This window comes from Mustela lutreola, chromosome 1, assembly GCF_030435805.1.
Source record: "Mustela lutreola isolate mMusLut2 chromosome 1, mMusLut2.pri, whole genome shotgun sequence".
Taxonomy (NCBI): Eukaryota; Metazoa; Chordata; class Mammalia; order Carnivora; family Mustelidae; genus Mustela; species Mustela lutreola.
Window position 1 is genome coordinate 6,622,151 of NC_081290.1, and position 22,908 is coordinate 6,645,058.

Consider the following 22,908-nt stretch of genomic DNA (forward strand, 5'->3'; position numbering starts at 1 on the left):
AAACATAAAGTAACTATATGACCTAGCAATTCTATTCATACGTATACACCCAGGAGAACTGAAAACATGTTCACATAAAAATCTGTATATGAAAGTTCAAAGCAGGATTATTCACCCCTAAGAGCCTTTAAAAAGTGAGTGAGAACCGAAATGCTCATCAGTTGATAAAGGGATAGGGGTGCCTGGCTGGCTCAGTCGGTTAAGTGCCCACCCTTCAGCTCAGGTCCTCATCTCAGGCTCCCTACTCGTGGGGAGTCTGCTTCCTCCCTCTCTCTGTCCCTCCCACACTCCCACTCATGCTCTCTTTCTCTCTCAAATAAAATCTTAAAAAGTTAATAAATGGATAATCAAAATGTGGCATAACCATACAATAGAATATTATTCAGCTTTAAAAAGTAATGAAGTATTAGTATATGCTACAACATGAATGAACCTTAAAAACAAAACACTAAGTGAAAGAAGCCACATAAAGGGCCAGATGCTGTATGACTGCATTCCGGTGAGATATCCAGAATACGCAAATCTACAGAAACAGAAAACAGTAGCGGCTGTCAACGCACGTAGGGAAGAGGGAATTGGGACTGACTGCTGGTAGCTACAGGGCCTTCTTTTGGGGGTGATGGGAATGTTCTGTAAAGAGATAGAAAAGATGGGAATATTCTGTAAAGAGACAGTGGTGATGCTTGTACAACACAGTGAATTTATGTTTATGATTTAAGGATTTTATTTATTTGACAGAGAGAGATCACAAGTAAACAGGAAGAGAGAAGGGGGAAGCGGGCTCCCCGCTGAGCAGAGAGCCCAATGCGGGGCTCCATCCCAGGACCCCAAGATCATGACCTGAGCTGAAGGCAGAGGCTCAACCTCAACTGAGCCATCCAGGTGCCCCTAGAGATACTCATCTTAATTAATTCACATAAATTTATATTTATGAAAACCACTGAATTATGTACTTTAAGATGGTGGGATTTTTATGGTATGTAAATTATACCTCAATTTAAAAAATCATACTGTAGTACAGACAACAGAATACACAATGATTCTAATGACAAGGGATCAGAATATTAAATTCAAAAACAAAATTTTAAGAACTTAACATATCTTAAAGAAGGCACTTCAACTTCCCCCTCTGTATCTCTTCCTGCCTCTCTGCCTACTTGTGATCTCGGTCTGTCAGATAAATAAATAAAATCTTCCAAAAAAAAAAAAAAGAAGGCATTTCAAAGCAGTGGAAAATATTCAGTAGTGATGTGTCAGTTAACATCGTGGGGAAGGAATCAAATGAGATAGCTCGCTCATATCTTACATAAAAATATGTTACAGAACGTTTAAAGATTCAACTACAAAAAATAAAACCATAAAAGTTTTATCAGAAAAAAAGAACACCGGGTGTGAGAAAATGGTCATTATACAGTTCAATAAAACATATAAACCAAACACTGCAGCGTCATCTTATTTGGACAATATACGTATTTTAAGAATACTTAATGATGTAGACATACAGTACAGTAGTAACTTAAAAAGCAAAATAAGGGGCGTCTGGGTGGCTCAGTGGGTTAAAGCCTCTGCCTTCGGCTCAGGTCGTGATCCCACAGTGCTGGGATTGAGCCCCTCGTTGGGCTCTCTGCTCGGCAGGGAGCCTGCTTCCTCCTCTCTCTCTGCCTGCCTCTCTGCCTACTTGTGATCCCTGTCTGTCAAATAAATAAATAAAATCTTTTAAAAAAAGCAAAATAAAATAATACTTTGTACAGTATGAGCCCATTGTTCTAAATTACAAACACACACACAGAAAAAAGCCAAGAAAACTATACACCAACAGATTAAGAATCTTTCCTTGTAAGTGGAGGGATTAAGGATGATTTTTACTTTCTTCTGTTTGCTTAATTTTAATTTTTTCAACTTTCTACAGTTATTATGTATCTAATGTATAAAATGAAAAGATAAAAGCTACTTGTAAAAAACTAATTTACCTATTCTATCTATTCTAGCCACTCTCATATCCAACATCAACCCACACAAATTCCTCAGGCAACATTATATCAAGAGTTCCCATTCCAATGACTACATACTCTTCCCATTCCCAACATTACCTGGAAAATGTCCATTAGAATCAGAGCTGCCAGCAGCATGGTGACCATATCAAAACGTCTTGCCTTCATTTTTCTCTTCTAAATTAAAATGAAGAAATTCCAATTTAGCAGACTTAATAAAGAGGTTTAGGAAAGGAGAACAGGTTGACACGCTGTATGCATTTCATTCAGGGTGAGAGTAGGCACCAGGATGCTCAGGAAGTGATCATCAGTTAATTTCCAATGGCTGAAAGGGCCATGAGGTTCTGTCTGGTGGCCTAACTCCCTCATTCTACAGAGAGGGAAACCAAAGCTCAGAGAACTTCAGAAATTTGCTCAAGATTAAATCTGTCCATTTCCATTCTCTTCCAGCCATGTTTTCTCTCTCACCTTAGACAGTCACTGGAAGTCATATTTTCTTCCTATCTCTGAATTTCCCCCCAGCATACACTTCAGACTGGTGGTTTCGTAGCTCCCAGTTTCCAAAAATTCCCCAGTAGTTCTGGCCCGTGCACAGCATCCACGCTTCTCTTCTCTGCAAACTGAGGGACACCCGTGTGGGTACGATACTGGGAATGAGGAGACTCGTAATGGTACTCACTGGAGGGCTACCCAAGGGGGCCTCCTTGCCCCAAATACTCAAGATTCAAGAGAAGCCCAAGGACAAAACAAGTGTCTTGCATAAATTTCTGATGGCAAGAATGAAAATAAGGAAAAATTAAGTAGGCAGCAATTCTAACAAGATTAAACAACTCTTTTGGTCGAATGCCCAATACTTGTCCCATTATTTAGGAAAATGAAAGGGGTAAACAGGAGCGTGAAAGGCCCTCAGGAGCTGAAGCTCTCCCACTGCCATTACCCGATTCAATTCAGTGCTGGTTCCTTCCACACACCTACAACAAAGCTGACACTAGTGGAACTGAACTGAGCTCTCGACTTCATCCTGCGAAGGACCCTATTCTGGCACGTACAAGCGGGAGTAAACAGCATAGGGAGCCCTCTCCTTGGCCTCACGTTCCCGTCTTTACTCAGGCACAGCTTCTTTCGCTAGAGATACTAAAATATACTACCAAAATGCCATTTTTGTGTTGAACTTCACTTTCTCAAAAAGATCTGAAATATAATACTTTACAGGGGCACCTGGGGGGGCTCAGTCGGTTAAGTGTTTGCCTTCTGCTCAGGTCAGGATCCCAGGGTCCTGGGATCAAGCCCTACCTCAGGCTCCCTCCTCAGCTGGGAACCTGCTTCTCCCTCCCTCTTTGCCTCTCCCCCAGCCTGGGCCTTCTCACTCTCTCTCTTAACTAAATAAGTAAAATCACATATATATATATATATATAAAACTTGACGGATAACCGTCACAAGGCAGTATGTGCGAAGCAAGCTCTGAATCAGGGTTTTCCGAAAATCCATTACTTCTATAGTCTGAGTGTAAATAAGTCAAAATGTTTACCTGGCTTTTCTGCCTGCGGAGGAGGTTTAAATGATGCTAGGTCTCAGGCTGTTTCCCCACTCTGTCAGTTGTGGTAAGAGTGTCTTCAGGACGGGAGGTTGTTGACAGTGAGAGCTGAGAAGGGAATGCTTTTCTTTTTATAAACACCCCCAGCGTAGCTTGGCAGTGGCACATTACCCCATTTGTGTTCTGCTATTTATATCTGGCCCCCACACTATCCTTTGGAATCACTGCTGTTAACACATGAAATCTCCCAGAGGCTTGTAAAGCCACAGCAATGCCCTCTAACCACACAGCATGCCCAGTTCCGAGCCCTGTTGTAGGCTTCTTGGAGAGCGATCACCTTCTACTCTGGACCCTTGAACTCTGAGATGTCAAACTAAAGCAAAGGATAAAATCCGAACTCGATGGCTCACGTAACTAAGGGAACTTGCGGCGTTCATCGCTGGCAACGATGATGGCTATCGCCATTTACTCAACCAGCTTACTGTTTCTCAAGTAAGAGCGCCAGCTGCTGGGGTACACAAGCAAGTAAAATGAAGAATAAAAAGCACTCACAATCTGAAAAAACAGATTAATATTCATACTTAACCAAAATATATGTTCAAAAGCCAAGTGAGTTTTAGAAAAAGTCAGTGAGAACACTAAGGGAAGGATTTGGTAACTTGCGACTCTGGTCCCCATCTGAGTAAGTACACAGTAAGTAAATATACAGACTGCTGAGGAACACTTGGGAGTTCACAGACTGTGGATAAAAAACTGTGAAATGTCCTAGGAAATTTGTGCATCTATATCAAAATACATTAATATAATGTATTAGATAGTGCATGATGTGTAACAGCCCCAAACTGGAAAACATCCAGATGCCTAACACAACAGCAGAATGGATACATTGTTATATTCATACAATGGAATTTTGTGTGGCTAGAGAATAACCATATATAAGAAATGTGGATAAATCTTAACAAAATATTTTCCAGCAGAAGAAGAGACCCAAACATGTATATACTGTATGATTTAATTGGGATAAGGAATAAAATCAAACAAAACCCATCTATAACATCGGAATCAGAATACTGGTGGCTCTGAGTAGTAAGCGGACCCGGAAGAGGAACAAGGAGAGCATGTGGGAAGCCAGTTAAGTTCTGGTGTGGTTCTGGGTGTTGATTACATTGACACACTCAGTTGTGAATATATTCACCAAGCTATACGCTTATGTGTATTTTCCTCTGTATGTGTGCATATGTACATATATTATTATACAACTAAACATTTAAGTACTAAAGTGCACCCATTTTTATAAAACCCACCTCTCAGCCTTCAAAGCCTCTAACTTCTTCTTACCCCATGGCTAGGTAGTTTAAAATACAACTTAATACACTAAATAGACTCTGAGCAATAGCATCATTAAAAAAAAAAAAAGTTTGGTCCAAAAGGAAAAAGAGGGTTTGCACATGTCTTCAGGCATTACTGACCTTCTTTTAAGTTGCAAGCACGTGAGCTTTCAGGAGAGGGATTTTCCTGTCTTTGGCACTAAACCCTACCAGATGTGTCTGTATATCACACAAAAGATGGGAGTCCATGAAAAAGCATGTAACAGGCACTGCATGAAGCTCAAGGCAAGTCTGGCCTTCCTTCTTCCCAATATGCTTTTGCTCCATTCCTGTTTTATTTCACTTTTAAACTTTTTTAAAATCGAAGTATAATTAACATATAAAACATATTAGATTTAGATGTATAACATGTTTTTATACTTGTGTAAACTGCAAAATAATCAGCATAATAAGCCTAGTATTAATGTCTGTCACCATATAATTACAAATTTTTGTGTGTGCAGTAACTTTTAAGACTTACTCTCTTAATTTTCAAATATGCAGTATAGCAGTATTACCTACAATTATCATGTTATACATTATATCGCCATGACATTTATTTTACAACTGAAAATTAGTACCTTTTTACTTCCTTCACCATTTTCATCCACTTTCCCAATACCCAATATGGCAACCACCAATCTCTTCTCTATATCCATGAGCTTAGTTTTTTTTTGGTTTTTGTTTTTGCTTTTTAGATTCCACATATAAATGAGATCATGTGATGTTTCTGTCTTAGGCTTATCACATTTTAGCATGCTGTTCTCAAGGTCCATCTCTGTTCTCACAAATGGATGGGCAGTATTTTATTCTTTTTTATGGCTGATAATATTCCATTCTATTTATACATGTGTATATATGTGTGTGCATATACATATATCTATACACAAACACATTTTCTTTATCCATTCAACCATTGATGGACACTCAGGTTGTTTCTCTACCTTGGTTATTGTAAATAATGCTGTAATGACATAGGGGTGATACATGCTTTTTCACATTAGTGTTTTGTTTTCTCTTCATATAAATAAATACCCAAACATGAAATTGCTGGATCATATTTTTTCCTTAATGGCTATTCCAATATATACTACCACAAGCAGTGCACAATATTCCCCTTTTCCACATCCTTGTCAACACTTGGTATTTTTCCCCTCACAGTCCTACCCCTTTGTTCTTTTTGATAACAGCCATTCTTCTAACAGATGTACTGTGATAGCCCACTGTGGTTTTTACTTGAATTTCCCTGATTAGTGACTTTGAAGATCTTTTCATATACCCACTGGCCTTCTATAGGTCTTCTTTGGAAAAATGTCTATTCAGAGCATCTGTTTATTTTTTTAACTGGATTTTTTTTTTTTGCTATTGTCTGAGTTCTTCATATATTTTGGATACTAACCCCTTATCAGATATATGATTTGCAAATATCTTCTCCCATTCAGTAGGTTGCCTTTTCATCTTGTTACTGGTTTTTTGTTTGATAGAGACCCAATTTTTTATTTTTACTTTTATTGCCTTTGCTTTTGGTGTCAAATCCAAAAACTACTGCCAATTAACGATGCCAAGGAACTTACTCCCTATGTTTCCTCCCACAGATTTTATGGTTTCATGTTTTACCTTCAAGTCTTTAATCCATTTTGAGGGAATTTTTGTAAATGGTCCAGTTTCCCCAACACCATTTATTAGAGACTGTCCTTTGCCTATTGTATATTCTTTGTGCCTTTTCCTAAATTAATTTACCATATATGTATGGGTTTATTTCTGGGATCTCTTCTGTTCCACTGATCTGTGCGTTTGGTTTTTTCCTTTTGTTTTTAACTTTTTTTCATAAAGATTTATTTATTCATTTGAGAGAGAGAGCAAGTGAGAGAACAAGCAGGGGGAAGGGTAGAGGAAGAGGGAGAATCAGACTCCCTGCTGAGCAGGGTTCCCAATGCAGGGCTCAATTCCAGGACCCCAGGATTATGACCTGAGCTAAATAAAGGTGGTCACTTAAATGACAGAGCCACTCAGGTGCCCCAGAAGATGTTGTTTTTAAAAGTAGGCTCCATGCCCAGCATGGAGCCCAATGTGGGGTTAGAATTCATGACCCCGAGATCAAGTCCTGAGCTGAGATCAAGAGCTGGATGCTCAAATGACTGAGCCACCCAGGTGCTCCTGTGTGTCTATTTTATGCCGATATCATACTAATTTGATTACTCTGGTTTTGTAATATAGTCTGAAATCAGGGGGCCTGATGCTTTGTTCTTCTTTCTCAAGATTGCTTAGGATATCTGCGTTCTTTTGTGGTTCTACACAAATTTCAAAATTGCTTGTTCTATTTCTGTGAAAAAAAATGCCTTTGGAATCTTGATAAAGGTTGCATTAAATCTATAGATTGCTATGGGTACTATGAACATTTTAACAATCTGATCTAATCCATAAGCATGGAATATCATCCCATTTATTTTTGTCTCCTTGTATTTCTTTCATCAATGCCATACTTCTCAGTATGTTAGTCTTTCTCCTCCTTGGTTAATTCCTAGTATTTTGCTCATTTTAATGCAACTGAAAATGGAGGTTATTTTCTTAATTTTTCTTAAGATTTATTTATTTCAGAGAGAAAGGGACCATGCATGAAAGTGGGGGGAAAGGCAGAGGGAGAGGAGAGAGAGAGAGAGAATCACAAGCCAACTCCTCACTGAGTCTGGAGCCCAATGTGGGGCTCGATCTCACAACCCTGAAATCATGACCAGAGCCAAAAATCAAGAGTTGGATGCTTAACCAACTGAGCCATCCAGGTGCCCCCTTAATTTCTCTGATAGTTTGTTATTGGTATATAGAAATGCAACATATTTCTCTGTATATTGACTCTGAAGGACTTTTTTAAATAAAGATTTTATTTATTTGACAGACAGAGATCACAAGTAGGCAGAGAGGCAGGAAGGGGGGGGGGCTTGATCCCAGGACCCTGGGATCATGACCTGAGCCGAAGGCAGAGACTTTAACCCACTGAGCCACCCAGGTGACCTTGAAGGACATTTTTTAAGAGAGAGAGAGGGAGCCCAAGCAGGGTAGGGGGGCAATGGGAGAGGGAGAGAAATCCTTGAGCAGATTCCCCTCTTAGCACACATGCCAACTTAGGGTTCAATTCCAGGACCCTGAGATTATCACCTGAGCCGAAATCAAGAGCTAGATGCTTAACCAACAGAGCCACCTAGGCAACCCTCTGTATATTGACTCTGTATCCTGCAATTTTACTGAACTTACTAGTCTTAACAGTTTTTTGGTGCAATCTTTAAGGTCACTCTCAAGAGTGACAATTTTCATTCTTTCTCTACAATCTGGATGACTTTTATCTTTTTCTTGCCTAATTGCTGTGGCCACAACTTCAACACTATGTTGAATAAAAGTGGCAAGAGCAGGCATCCTTGGGGCTCCTGGGTGGCTCAGTTGGTTATACAACTGACTCTTGGTTTCAGCTCAAGTCATGATCTCAGGGTCCTGGAATCCAGCCTCACAGTGGGCTCCACACTCAGTGGGGAGTCTGCTTTTCTCCCTCTCCTTCTCCCCATCCCCCATTCATGCACAGTCTCTCTCTCAAATAAATGAATAAATCTTAAAAAAAAAAAAAAAAAGGAGAGTGCACATCCTTGTCTTTTTCCTAATCTTAGAGAAAAAGTTTCCACTTAACCCCACTGGGTTGTAATGTCAGCTGTGGGCTTTTCATAAATGGCCTTCATTATGTTGAGGATGTTCCCTCTATACCACATTATTGCAAGTTTTTATTATAAATGGATATTGAATTTTGTCGTATACTTTTTATGCTTCTATTTAAATGATCATGTGATTTTCTCACTTCATTTTATTAATGTGGTATATCACACTGATTGATTTGTAAATGCTGAATCATCCTTGCATCCTTGGAATAAATTCCACTTGATCACAGGGTAGGATCCTGTTAATGTATTGTTGAATTCGGCTTGCTAATATTTGATGAGGAGTTTTGCATTTATGTTCATTAGGGATATTGGTCTGCCATTTTCTTCTTGTCTTTTTTTTTTTTAAGATTTATTTATTTATTTATTTGACAGAGAGAGAGATCACAAGTAGGCAGAGAGGAAGGCAGAGAGAGAGAGGAGGAAGCAGGCTCCCTGCTGAGCAGAGAGCCCGATGCGGGACTCGATCCCAGGATCCTGAGATCATGACCTGAGCCGAAGGTAGAGGCTTAACCCACTTAGCCACCCAGGCGCCCTCTTGTCTGGTTTTGATATCATGGTAATGCTGGCCTCATAAATTGAGTTTAGAATGTTCTTTTCACTTTTACTTTTTGAAGAATTTGAGAATGATTGGTGTTAATTCTTCTTTGACTGACAGAATTCATCAGGGCAGTTATTTGGTCCTGGAATTCTGTTGGGAGGTTTTAAATTACTGCTTCAATCTCCTTACCAGTAATCAATCTGTTCAGATTTTTCTCATCCTGATTCAGTTTGAAAAGTTTTTATGTTCCTAGGAATTTATCCATTTTTTTTCTAGGTGGTCCAATGTGTTAGCGTGTAATTGTTCATAGTCTCTTATGATCCTGTGTATCTCTGTAGTACCAGTTGTAATCAATCTTCTGTCATCCTTGATTTTACTTAAGCCCTCTTTTTGTCTTTGTTAGTTTAGCTAAATGTTTTTGCAATTTTGTTTATATTTTCTAAGAACAAGCTCTTGTTTCATCAATCTTTTCTATCATCTTTTTGTCTCTATTTATTTCTCTTCAGACTTTTATTTCCTTTCTTCTAACTTGGGGCTTCATTTGTCCTTTTTCTAGTTTCCTGAGGTGTACATTGGTTGAGACTTTTCTTGTTTCTGAGGTAGGCATTTATTACTATGAACTTCTCCCCAGAACTCTTTTTGCTATATCCCATAATTTTTGGTATATTGGTTTGGTATTTTCGTTTTCATGTATCTCAAGGTATCTTTTCGGGTTTCACTCTCGAATTCTTTACTGACCCACTGCCTGTTCAATAATACGTTGTTTAATATCCACATAATAAATTTTCAGTTTTCTTTTTTATAATTGATTTCTAGTTTCATACCACTGGGTTTGGAAAAAATGATATGATTCAATCTTCAGTTTGTGCAGACTTTATCTATCCTAGAGTATGTTTCATGTGCACTTGAGAGGAATGTGTATTCTGTTGTTTTTGGATGGTATGTTTTGTATATACCTGTTAGGTCCATCTGCTCAAATGTGTGACTGAAGGTCAATGTTTCCTTTGTTTTTGCAGTCTGATCTATCTATTGATGTAAGTAGGTGGTGTTCAAGTCCCCAGCCTTCTTCTGGGTTCCATTTGCATGGAGTATCTTTTTCCATCTTCTAATTTTCAGTCTGTTTGTGTATTTATGTTTGAAGTGAGTCTCTTGGGGGTAACATATAGATGGGTCTTATTTTGTTTTATCTACTTAGCCACTCTACGTTTTCTGATTAGAGAATTTACTCTATTTACCTTCGAAGAATTATTGATAGGTAAAGACTTATTACTGCCACTATTCCCTTCAGTAAATATTCACCTTTACCGGAGATATATTTTTTGTATGTTTTCTTGTTACTGTTTATATTTTTTCTCAACTTAGTAAGTCTGTTTAGTATTTCTTTAAGGCCAATTTGATGGTGATGAACTCCTTTAGCTTTTTTTTTTTTTTTTTGGTCTGGAAAATTCTTTTCTTCACCTTCAATTCCGATTAATAACTTTGCTGGGTAGCATATTCTTGGCTGGAAATTTTTTTCTTCTAGCACTTTGACTATATTGTATTACTTCCTTCTGGCTTGCAAGGCTTCTGCTGAAAAATATGATCATAGCCTATTTGAGTTCCCTCACATGGTAACAATTTATTTTTCTCTTGTTGCTTTTAAGAGTCTCTCCTTTCCCTTAAATTTTGACATTTTAATTATAATGTGTCTTGGTGTGGGTCTCTTTGGTAACATCTTACCTGGAATCCTCTAGACTTCCTGGATTTGGAATTCTGTTTCTTTCCCCAGATTAGGGAAGCTTTTGGTTATTATTTCTTCAAAAAAAATTTTTGCCTCTTTCTCTCTTCTCTTTTTTCACCCTATAAGGTGAACATTAGTCTGTCTGAGGTTGTTCTATAAGTCCCTTAAAACTATCTTTTCGTCTTAAATTCTCTTTGCTGAAGTTCTGTGTTCATGCATTCTTCTTCCAAGTTCAGTAAGCATCTTTATAACCATGACTTTGAACTCCTTATCAGGTAAATTACCTACCTCCATTTCATTAAGGTTCCCCCCTCCTTGGGTTTCATTTTCTGCTTTCATTTGGAATATATTCCTCTATTTCTTCATTTTGCTTGACTGCCTACATTAGTTTCTATGCATCAGATAGAACAACTGCCTATCCATCTTGAAGGGCTGGCCTTGCGAAGATAAAACTTACTATTCAACACCATTCTTGCTCTTAGCTGTCTCTCAAAACTTTGTAATTATACAAACAGCGTATTTTATTTTTATTTTTAATAGGTTCCAGTAATTAGCCAGACTGGACCCCAGAGCCAGGTGATCTGGAGGTGTCTCCTGACAAGTAGGCACAAAATTGGGGCTCCAAGCAAGTGTATGAGTTCCTTTCTGGGAGGTATGAGTGAGCTAGAGTGCAAACATGGCATTCCCTAGCCCACATTCACAGAGAGCACCTATACAGCCGCTAAAGGTGTGCCAAGCTTAAAATTTGTCCTTTAGGCTGAAGCTCTAGGACTAGCAAGTAGGCTTCTTTCACAAAAAGACTAGGGGTGTGTTTCAATCTGGTCTGTGCAGTCTCCTGGGATCAGTACCTACCAAGGACTCTGACTGTTATAGTCCTATGAGATACAGGAGCACCAGTCCCCTGACCACCAGAGCCAAGAGTGATCAAAGGATATTCCCTGGGTGACAGCCACTAAAACCAGGCAACAGATATAAAAACTAGGATACCAGACACATATAAGAACTCTGTTGTGAGAGATGATGGCGCTCTACAGTGTAGCAGAGGGAGAGCATAAAGATAATGCCCACTCTCTGAGGTGCCAGGGAAGGTTTTTGCCCTTACATGTGTGTAACAGAAGCCTGCCCCTGAGGTTTCAACTTTGACAATAAACTAATAAGCCTTTTTCACAGGAAGACTTGAGTTCCTGGGTCTACTGGCTCTTGCTGTGGTAGTTCTTGGGATAGCCACTGGGGGTGATAGTGCTATGTAAGAATTCTCTGTTGGTGCTAGTCCTATGGGCCAGGAACTGCTACCACCAAAATAGGTGATGGAGAGGTGTCTCCTGGCATCAACAGTAAAAATCAGGGCACCAGAGAATGGCGTAAGCTCCTCCCCAGATGATACCGGCAAGCTGGAGCAAGGCCAAGGGAGAGCACAAAGCCTGTATCTAGCGGCCTCTGTTCCCTAGTAGCAGTTTCGAAGGCCTTCTTGTGTGCACCAAACCAGAAGCCTGCCCCTCAGTCCAAAGCTCCTGGACCAACAGGTCTCTTTCTCAGAAAGACTGGGGGTGTTTCAGTCTGCTATCTGTGCAACTGTTCCAGGAGTCCTCACAATGTCCCAGCACCATTTTAGGTACCGGGGATAGATTAATGAACAAAATAAACATCTTGCCCTTGTTAAATTACTATTCTTGTGGCAGAAGGCAGTCAGATAACAAGATAAATAATCAAATGATATCTTAGAATTCAGTAATTACTACAGTTTTTTTTGTTTGTTTTTTTCTGTTTTTGGTTTATTTTTAGGACTATGGTTTTCAAAGAAGTATTACAAGGGAAAATGGGAGTACACGCAGAGTCTGCAATTTAAACTGAATGATTAGGGAGTTAAGAGGCCGGAGTAGAAGGAGCCCTATGCTTGCCTCACACCTCAAACACAGCTAGATAAATATCAAATCTTTCAGAATGCCAGGAAACCAATCTGAGGACTGAGAGAACAACAGCACAACTGTCATGGAAGGCAGGAGATGCGGAGATGGGATTTGGGGGAGACAAGAACAGCAGGTGCTGGGGGAGGGGAGGGAGTGCTGATCAGGGAGAGAGAGAACAGAGTGCAGGGCATTAAATAAACAAACACTTCTCCAAAGCCACTGATGATGAAAATGAGAGGGGTTGATTACTGCAAGTTTTTACAAGTGGCTGAGCTCAGAGACTGAAGTTTTAGAAGTCATGCGATCACTGGGTGAAGGCTGGCGGGTACAGAGGTGCTCCTGGAGAGAAAGTGGGCAGAGGCCTGGGAGCAGATGGTGTGATCTGAAGCTCCCGAGGTCACACTGTGAGAGACAGTTCCCCCTTCTTGCAGTGCATTTGGGAGACATGGCATCACCTCCCCAGGGACAAAAGAGCCAATGGGTGCCATTGAGCTATCTGTCTCATTAGCATAGGAGCAGGGATGCCGGCTGCGGGACTCTAACCAAGATGCTGGCTTTTTGCTACTCTTTGCCATGAACTCCAAGCCCGTGCTCAATGCAATGGCCCTTCTTGAACTCACTATAAGAAAAATTTGGAGAGACTACAAATATAATGGAGGTTAAAGAACATCCTACTAGGGCACCTGGGTGGCTCAGTGGGTTAAAGCCTCTGTCTTCAGCTCAGGTCATGAACTCAGGGTTCTGGGATCAAGCCCTACATCAGGCTCTCTGCTCAGCAGGGAGCCTGCTTCCTCTTCTCTCTGTGTGCGTGTCTGCCTACTTGCGATCTCTATTAGTCAAATAAATGAATAAATAAATCTTTAAAAGAAAAAAAATGAATGGCTTAACCAGGAAATTAAAGGAGAAATTTAAAAATGCATGGAAACAAATGAAAATGAGAACACGACAATCCAAAACCTTTAGGACACAGCAAAGAGTACTAAAAGGGAAATATACTGCAATACAGCTCTACCTCAAAAAGCAAGAAAAGTCTCAAACATACAACTTACCCTTTTATCTAAAGGAACTAGAAAAATTACAGCATAAAGCCTAATGCCAGCAGAAGAAGGAAAATAATAAAGATTAGAGTAGATACAGAAAGAAAAAAAGCCAATAGAGGAGATCAATGAAATTAGGAGCTTTTTCTTGGAAAGAATCAATAAAACTGATAACCTCTAGCCAGACTTAAATAAAGAAAAGAGGGGCGCCTGGGTGGCTCAGGGGGTTGAGCCTCTGCCTTCAGCTCGGGTCATGATCCCAGGGTCCTGGGATCGAGCCCGGTATCGGGCTATCTGCTGGGCGGGGAGCCTGCTTCCCCCTCTCTCTCTGCCTGCCTCTCTGCCTCTTTCCCTTGTGATCTCTGTCTGTTAAATAATTTAAAAAAATAATAATAAAAATAAAGAAAAGAGAAATGACCCAAATAACAAAAATCATGAATGAAAGAGGAGAGAGCTCAACCAATACCACAGAAATACAATTTTAAGAGAATATTATGAAAAGTTATATGCCAACAAATTAGGCAATCTGAAAGAACTGGATAAATTCCTGGAAACATACAAACTACCAAAACTGAGACAGAAAGAAATAGAAAATTTGGACAGATCGGTAATCTGCAAAGAAATTGAATCAGTAATCAAAAGTCTCCCAACAAACAAAAACCCCAGGCCAGGTAGCTTCCCAAGGGAATTCTACCAAACATTTAAAGAAGAGTTAATACCTACTCTTCTCAAACTGTTCCAAAAAGTATTAATGGAAGGAAAAAGGAAACTTCCAAACTCATTCCATGAGGCCAGCATTATCTTAATTCCAAAACCAGACAAAGACCCCACTAAAGTGGAGAATTATAGGCCAATGTCCTAGGTGGTAAAGTTGTGACTGATTTAGCAAAATACTTTGAAATCTATTCACATCGATGCATTGATTAGTTCTAAAACTGACACCTGTGATGGCTGAACAATTCTGTGACTATACGAAATACCATTATATTGTATCTTCTAAATAAATGATTTATATGGTATCTGAATTGCATTATCAAGAAAGCTCTTTTTCTAAAAAAAAGGAATGAACTACTGTGCAACGACACAGATGAATCTCAAAAGCATTATGCTAAGAAGTCAGTTACAAAAGGCTACATACAGCACAATATTTAAATGACTCTCTAGAAAAGGTAAAACTGTTGTGACAAAAAGCAGATCTGTTGGCCAACAGACACGTGAAAAAGTGCTCCATATCACTTGGCATCAGGGAAATACAAATCAAAACCACAATGAGATACCACCTCACACCAGTGAGAATGGCCAAAATTACCAAGTCAGGAAACAAGAGATGTTGGCGAGGATGCAGAGAAAGGGGAACCCTCCTACACTGTTGGTGGGAATGAGTCTGGAAAACAGTATGGAGGTTCCTCAAAAAGTTGGAAACAGAGCTACCCTACGACTCAGCAATCGTAGTAGTGGGTATTCACCCTAAAGATCCAAATGTACTGATCCGAAGGGGCACGTGCACCCGAATGTTTATAGCAGCAATGTCCACAATAGCCAAACTATGGAAAGAACCAAGATGTCCATCAACAGATGAATGGATAAAGAAGATGTGAGATATATATAGATATATAGATATGAATACTATGCAGCCATCAAAAGAAACCTTGCCATCTGCAATGATGTGGATGGAACTAGAGGGTATTATGTTAAGCAAAATAAGTCAATCAGAGAAAGACAATTACCATATGATCTCTCTGATATGAGGAATTTGAGAGGCAGGGTGGGGAACCGTGGGGGTCAAGGAAGGAAAAAACGAAACAAGATGGGATTGGGAGGGAGACAAACCATGAGTCTCTTAATCTCACAAAACAAACAGAGTTGCTAGGGTGAGGGGGTAGGGACAGGGTGGCTGGGTGATGGACATCGAGTAGGGCATGTGCTATGTGAGTGCTGTGAAGTGTGTAAGTCTGACAGGCAAATAATACATTACATGTTAATTAAAAAAATAAAAAATTCAAATTTTAATTTTTTAAAAAAAAGCAGATCTGTGACTGCCAAAGGCTTGAGCGGAGGGAGGACACTGAATGACTATAAGGGGGCATGAAAGAACTTTCTGGGGTGATGAAATATTTTACATCATGATTGTATTAATGGTTTTGTGATGGTATACATTTGGCAAAAGTCATAGTGTTGTACTCTTAAAATTAATAAATTTAATAAATCATAACACAGCTGATTTTTAAAAATTAACAACAAATTTTTCATATTCCTTAGAATGTCCTTGTGTATACCAAGAGTTAAATGTATCCCAATTTGAAAACTACTACTAAAAGGAACTGTAATATTGCAATGGCCCATAGAAAAGGCTGAAAAAGAGTTGGGAGATCCAAAGGGAATTAGGGTTGTGATCAGATAAGTATGTGTATCTTAGAGACCAGAGGCCAAGCCAGGACATCACAGCAGTAAATGTAAATTGCCATCACGATCCTCCAAAGAAAACCAAGCAGGATCAGACACTTCGGCGCCCACTAGAGGTCAGCACTAGAACAAGATTGCTTTCTTCTAATGGCAAGATTTTAGACTGCTCTTAGGAAGGACAAAAGAGAAGGGGAGAAAACAATTCTCAACTTAACTATCCACTCAAAGAAGACTGTTTCAGCTTAAAAATGACTAAATTTTAATTGGAAAGATTACCGTTTCTACCATTAATGGACACGAGGGTTTGTGAACAAAGTTGAGTTCCAGTATAAAGAAATACAGCTTTGTTTTGCACATTTTTCTCCCTCTACGTTGTGGCACTCTGCTAGTAGGGGAAACAGTCTGTGCTCCGCTGGCTCTAGTGGTTAGGCTGGTCTCCAGCACTGGTGACGTTTAACTGCTGGTTCAATAACTACTGCTTTGGGGGTCCAGTTGGCATTGGGTATTCTGAACAATTTCTACGTCCTCCGGCCTCATTACCACAGACGAGCTTCTTTGGCCTTGCTGGGCATCCTCTCAGAATAAAACCACAGCTGGTTTGTGCCCCCTGATATCTTAACTAGGTTCAAAGGCAAACCTAGGAATTCTTTCACGATAACCTTGATTCTGTAAAAAACTGAAGAGGAAACTTTGTTCTCAACATATTCTGCTGCTTGCTATTTCCAACTTATTGCTTGGGTGGTCCCATGTTAGACTTGGTGCTTTTCTAAGAGACCTTGAAAATGATCCAGTTTGTTCAAGGAGAGTCAAAACAAGCCAATTGTTTAAGGATACCCTAAAACTTACGAGCTAGTTTCTGAACTCTTATATCAACCCTTTCCAGGGTTTTAGTCCAAGGAAGCCAGGACACAGGAGTCTCATCTTGTCCCCTTCTCCTTGTCTTTTTGTTCAGGAAACAGCTTTCCATTCCCAATACTTTTTAGAGGTCCTTCCTATAAGATACTTCTGCTCCTCTATCGTATGATCCCCCTTGTTCTGCTGTATCTGCCTTTTCCTTCCCTTAGACTACTTATGAATTAATATTAAAGGTGATCTGGAGTGCGGACATAGAAAACTTTGTAAGAGGAAATAAAAAGGTTATCTACATAGTATTTTCAAAATATGACCCCTAAAACATTCCATATACAATGATACAGTGTCTTATTTGTAGACACCGCTTTGTTCGTAGATTTTAAACCTCTAGGCTTTAACTCTATACTTTTTTTTTTCTCCTGCAGTGAGAAACACATTCTTTTCAAGGACAATGGGCCTTAAAATAAAATTAAATGTGGAAAAAAAAAAAAAAAGGAACAGGTCTCTGGCAATGATTTCCCAATGTGTATGTATGAATACGTGTGGAGTAAGTTATATTAGAGTACAAGACATGTGGTGTTTAAAAGAAACTCTTTCAAAGATTTCTCACATGTCCCTCATTATATATGTCATCAGCATATCTCTGCATCTCCTATAATGTGTCTTTCATTCTATGAGTAGCTCATACATGTTTATGAAATAAAAAGAGGGATGGAAGAGGGAGTAAAAGAAATCAGGAGCCTTATGAGGATTAAGAGTTTCAGGATAAGAGGCGCCTGGGTGGCTTAGTCATTAGGCATCTGCCTAATGCTCAGGTCATGGCCCCGGGGTCCTGGGATCAAGATCTGCATTGAGCTCCCTGCTCAGCTGGAAGCCTGCTTCTCCCTCTCCCACCCACTCCCCTCCTGTGCTCTCTCTCTCACGGTCTCTCTGTCAAATAAATAAATAAATCTTAAAAAAAAAAAAGTAAAGACTTCCAGAATAAATATTAGCAGGAAGAACAGTTATCAGAAACCTTAGTCACCAGAAGAAATAATTTAGCTTTTGCAACTGGATCTAATCTACCTACTTCCTTGGGAAGAAATTATACTAATAGGAACTTTCAGTGAAAGTGGTAAGGAGTTCTGTTTCTGGTCACCTGGGCTTATAATTTTGGCCTCACTGAACAGTTACATGAACTAGGACTTGAAACCATAAACCCCAGTGACTCGGCGGTCTTATACTATTGGACCATGTTAAACACACAAACTCAGTCACAAATTCACATGTGTCAAACAATGGAGTTCAATGTCGAGACTACAGTATTTCTAAACTAAATTTATTTTCTTCAGCCTTGTGATAGAAACACTAAGTTATTCCATGAGTATTTTCCTATACGCTATTGCTGGATGGAGGCTAAAGTCAAGTGAACTGTGAATGTCCTTAGCCAACCTGTTAGGTTCTTACAAATCTCGTTTCCAGCTCCACATTTCACCCCAGAAACTTTTGTACTACCCAGACATCTACAGTCATCTTTTATTATTTAAATCAGGTAATTTGGCTGGTTGTCAAGAAATCTAGACAAGAACCATGAAGTTAGCAATTCACTTTTCTGTGGAGTAAAGCTGCAGGGTCCAATCTACAATTAAACACTCACCACAGAAACAGAGTAGTCTACTGCAGCAAAATTTTAAGAACAAACTATTTAGGGCGCCTGGTTGGCTCAGTGGGTTAAACCACTGCCTTCGGCTCAGGTCATGATCTCAGGGTCCTGGGATCGAGTCCCACATCGGGCTCTCTGCTCAGCAGGGGCCTGCTTCCCTTCCTCTCTCTCTGCCTGCCTCTCTGCCTACTTGTGATCTCTGTCAAATAAATAAATAAAATTCTTAAAAAAAAATAAAATAAAAAAAAGAACAAACTATTTAGAGAATCGTTTTATTGAAAACCAAAAATGTTCCAGGTAGACATCACTCAATGAATACGAATGACCTATAATAAATGTTGAGGATTTGGTTTCTCATTTGCCAATCATTGATTTGGATAATGCCCCACCTCTGAGGAAAAGAAATACGGGCATATGACCATTGCCACTTGCAGTTCTTCCTTTCGGGATACTCCCAAACTTGCAAACCAAGATTCTGGGACAATGGCTTGTGAATGAAACTTCTTACTGAGAACCATGTTAACATTAAATAAGAAAAAAAACAAAAACTGAAATACGACATTATTAAAATTAGGGGGTCCTGGGATGCCTGGGTGGCTCAGTGGATTAGGCCTCTGCCTTCAGCTCAGGTCATGATCTCAGGGTCCTGGGATCGAGCCCCACATCAGGCTCTCTGCTCAGCAGGGAGCCTCCTTCCCCCCATACTTTCTGCCTGCTTCTCTGCCTACTTGTGATCTCTGTCAAATAAATAAATAAAGTCTTTTAAAAAAATAAAATAAAATAAAAATAAATAAAATAAAATTAGGGGATCCCTTGCATTGACAAGTACTTTAAAAGAGAAAATAAAGTATCAATAATTTAGGAACACAGACTTAAAAAGAAAAGGAGATGAGAGAACACAGCACATAGGCATCAACGTCAGGATCTTTCTCCACGCAAGGACCCAATCTTGAGAGACTGACTGGCTACACAGGCAACTCCAGGGGCAGACTTATGTCGAATTCTTCGTATCCATATGATTCTACAAAGACAGTCACTCATCCATTTATTCTCCACTCTAATACTTAAAAAACCAAAACAAAATCTTGAGTTGTCTACTATGTGCCAGACCACAGAGTCTGATGTCGATGCTCTAGTAATTTGTAAATTAACTTTATTTTCTTCACTATTGCAATAAGAATACTTACACGTGGGAAGCACTCAGTTATCTGGTTAGTATTTTCCTAAGTGCTGGACTGAAACTGATGCCATGTGAAGGTGACATCTCTATACCTCGCTCTGTCTCAGTAGGGTGACCAGGACCTGAAGTGGACAGAGGGTTACACAAACAACCGAGGTATTTACTGAGTGCTATGCGGTAAGTAAGGTGAGGAACACTAACATTTTTAAGACGGTCTTTGGCCTCAGGATGTTGTTGGAGATGGCAACAGATTTAAGATGAGGAAGTTTGGGTATCATATTCTTAGAAAGGAACAGAGAAGTATTTATAAGCGTATTTTCTTTCTTACAAATGTGTAATTTGGTTTTCTTCCAAAGAATATTGGCTTATAATTACCCTTTCTTCTGAATATATCTATTCCAATTATGTCTGTTATCTTGAAATTTTTTATACAAGTAATACTTCCAGCTTAACCATCAACTCTTTCAGAGAGTTTATACTGATCAACAACAGCCCCTGCTCCATTTGTGGCCAACAATAATCACTTTCAAATATTTTAACTTTTTCTTTTAGTATAGTCAACACACATTACATTAGTTTCAGGTGTCCAACACCTGATTTAAATTCGTACACTAGTTCATGCTATGCTCACCAGCAGTGTAGCCACCATCGGTCGCCACACACCAGTACAGTATCAGAGACTAGACACCTTGTGCTGTGCCTTTTATTCTCATGACTTATTCATTACAGTATTAGAAGCCTGTATTTCCCACTCCCCTTCACCCATTTTTCCCATCTCCCTTCCCGTCGCCTCTGACAACCGTGAGTTTGTTTTCTGTATTTATAGGTCTGATTCTGCTTTTTGTTCATTCATTTTTTAGATTCCATTTATGAGTGAAATCATATGGTATTTGCCCCTTTCACTCAGACTGCATTTAGCATAACGCCCCCCAGGTCCATCCATACAGTCACAAATGGCACAGTTTCATCCTTGTCTATGGCTATGAAATATTCCTGCGTGTACATGCATAGACACAAACAGCGTATATGGTGTGTGTATGTACACACAGTGTATATGTACTATAGTTTGTATACACAACACACATCTTCCTTATCCATTGGTCTATCAATGGACACACAGTGTATATGTATATATAGTGTGTCTGCACACACACACACACACCCCTTCCTTATCCATTTGTCTATTGATGGACACCTATGTTTCCATATCTTGGCTACTTTAAATAATGCTACAAAATAAACATAGAGTGCACATATTTTTTTCAAATTAGTGTTTTCATTTTCTTTGGGTAAATACCCAACAGAGGAATTACTGGGATCATATAATATTTCAAGTTTTAATATTCTAAGGAAACTGCATACTGTTTTTCACACTGGCTGCACCAATTTACATTCCCCCCGACAGTGCACAAGCGTTCCTTTTTCTCCACATGCTTGGCAACACTTGTTTTTTCCTGTCTTTTTTATTTGAGCTATTCTGACAGGTATAAGGTGATATCTCATTGGGTTTGATTTGTATTTCCCTGAGAAGCAATATTGAGCATCTTTTCATGTGTCTGTTGGCCACTGAATGTCTTCCTTGGAAAAATGTCTATTCAGGACTTCTATCCATTTTTAATTAGATTATTTGGCTTTTTGGTGTTGGGTTGCAGATGTTCCTTATATATTTTGGATATTAACCCCTTATCAGATATATCATTTGCAAGTATCTTCTCCCATCAGCAGGTTGCCTTTTTGTTTTGTTGATGGGTTTCCTTTGCGGTGCAAAAGCTTTTAGTTTGATGTAGCCCCAATAGTTTATTTTTGCTTTTGTTTCCCTTGCCTGAGGAGACATAGCTAGAAAAATAATGCTATGGCTTATGTCAGAACGTATTGCCTATGTTCTCTTCTAGGGATTTTATAGTTTCAGGTTTCACATTTAGTTCTTTGATCCATTTTGAGTTTATTTTTGTGTACGGTATTAAAAGATGGCCCAGTTTCATTCTTTCACATGTAGCTGTCCAGTTTTCCCAGCACCATTTACTGAAAAGACTGTCTTCCCCATTGTATATTTTTGCTTCCTTTGTAACAGATTAATTGACCATACAATCATAAACAGGCTCTCTGCTCTTTTCCTGCAGTACATCTTTAAACCTGCAATTGTGGTATCTGCAGCTTTATCTTTTCCCCCCAATACTGTTCTTTTTTTGTTACACTATTAGTTATTTGCTTATACTACTACTACAACACTAGTATATCAGTGTATATTGCAATGTCATGATCATTATCACATTCAAAGCAAAACATTCCTAATGTGAAGATCAAATTAATAATCCTTTCTAGCAGAATATACTCCACAAATCATTTGAAAGCATGCCCTTTTTCAGTCTGTTTCATATTTGGTCATTACAATTTTTTATTTTTCTTTTGCATTTCTGGAGTTGTCCCTAATGTATTTCTATTTCCAATTCAATTGTTTAGAATCCATTTTTGTTTGTTCTTAAGGTCTAGTTTTAATCTGGACCAACTGCATTCTAGGTCAACAACCACATTAGAAAATCTTTAAAGTATCCCTGGGTACTTTTTCCATTTCTTGTATTATGGAGCTTTTTTCTTCCAGTTTGTTATGTGGGAATAACTTCTGAAATAATTTTCTCATAAAGGATGCATGGAAAAATAAATATTTTAGTACTTTCATTTTTGAGATGTGAATATGGTTAATAGTTTTGCTAGTATGTAACTCTAGGTTCAAAATAATCTTCCCTCACAATTTTGTATAATGGATGATTCTCAAGGATTTGTATAAATTCAATTTTTTAAAAAGCAGTTTTAGTGTGCGTGGGTGGGTCAGTTCATTAAGCATCTGCCTTTAGCTCATGTCCTGAGCTCAGGGTCCTGGGATTCTGAGACTGAGCCCTGCATCAGGCTCCCTGCTCAGCAGGGAGTCTGCTTCTTTCTCTCCTTCTGCCCCTCCCCTAGCTTGTGCGCACTGTCTCAGATAAATAAAATCTTTAAAATAAATAGATAGATAGATAGATAGGTAAAAGCAGTTTTAG

At 39.1% G+C, this 22,908-nt stretch overlaps 1 protein-coding gene across 7 annotated transcripts in view; it reads right to left on the reverse strand.

Moving 5' to 3' along the window:
* ART3 (ADP-ribosyltransferase 3 (inactive)) overlaps positions 1-22,908 on the reverse strand; it is a 151,202-nt gene that overhangs the window by 27,651 nt on the left and 100,643 nt on the right. For 5 of the 7 annotated variants that reach the window (XM_059159038.1, XM_059159035.1, XM_059159037.1 and 2 more), the window contains exon 2: positions 2,091-2,168. In XM_059159038.1, the coding sequence (XP_059015021.1) occupies positions 2,091-2,159 (69 nt within the window). In that variant the 5' untranslated portion in view covers positions 2,160-2,168. Of the gene's footprint in view, positions 1-2,090; positions 2,169-3,520; positions 3,635-22,908 lie in introns of all 7 variants that reach the window. The other 2 variants (XM_059159039.1, XM_059159014.1) reach the window with 1 other exon arrangement.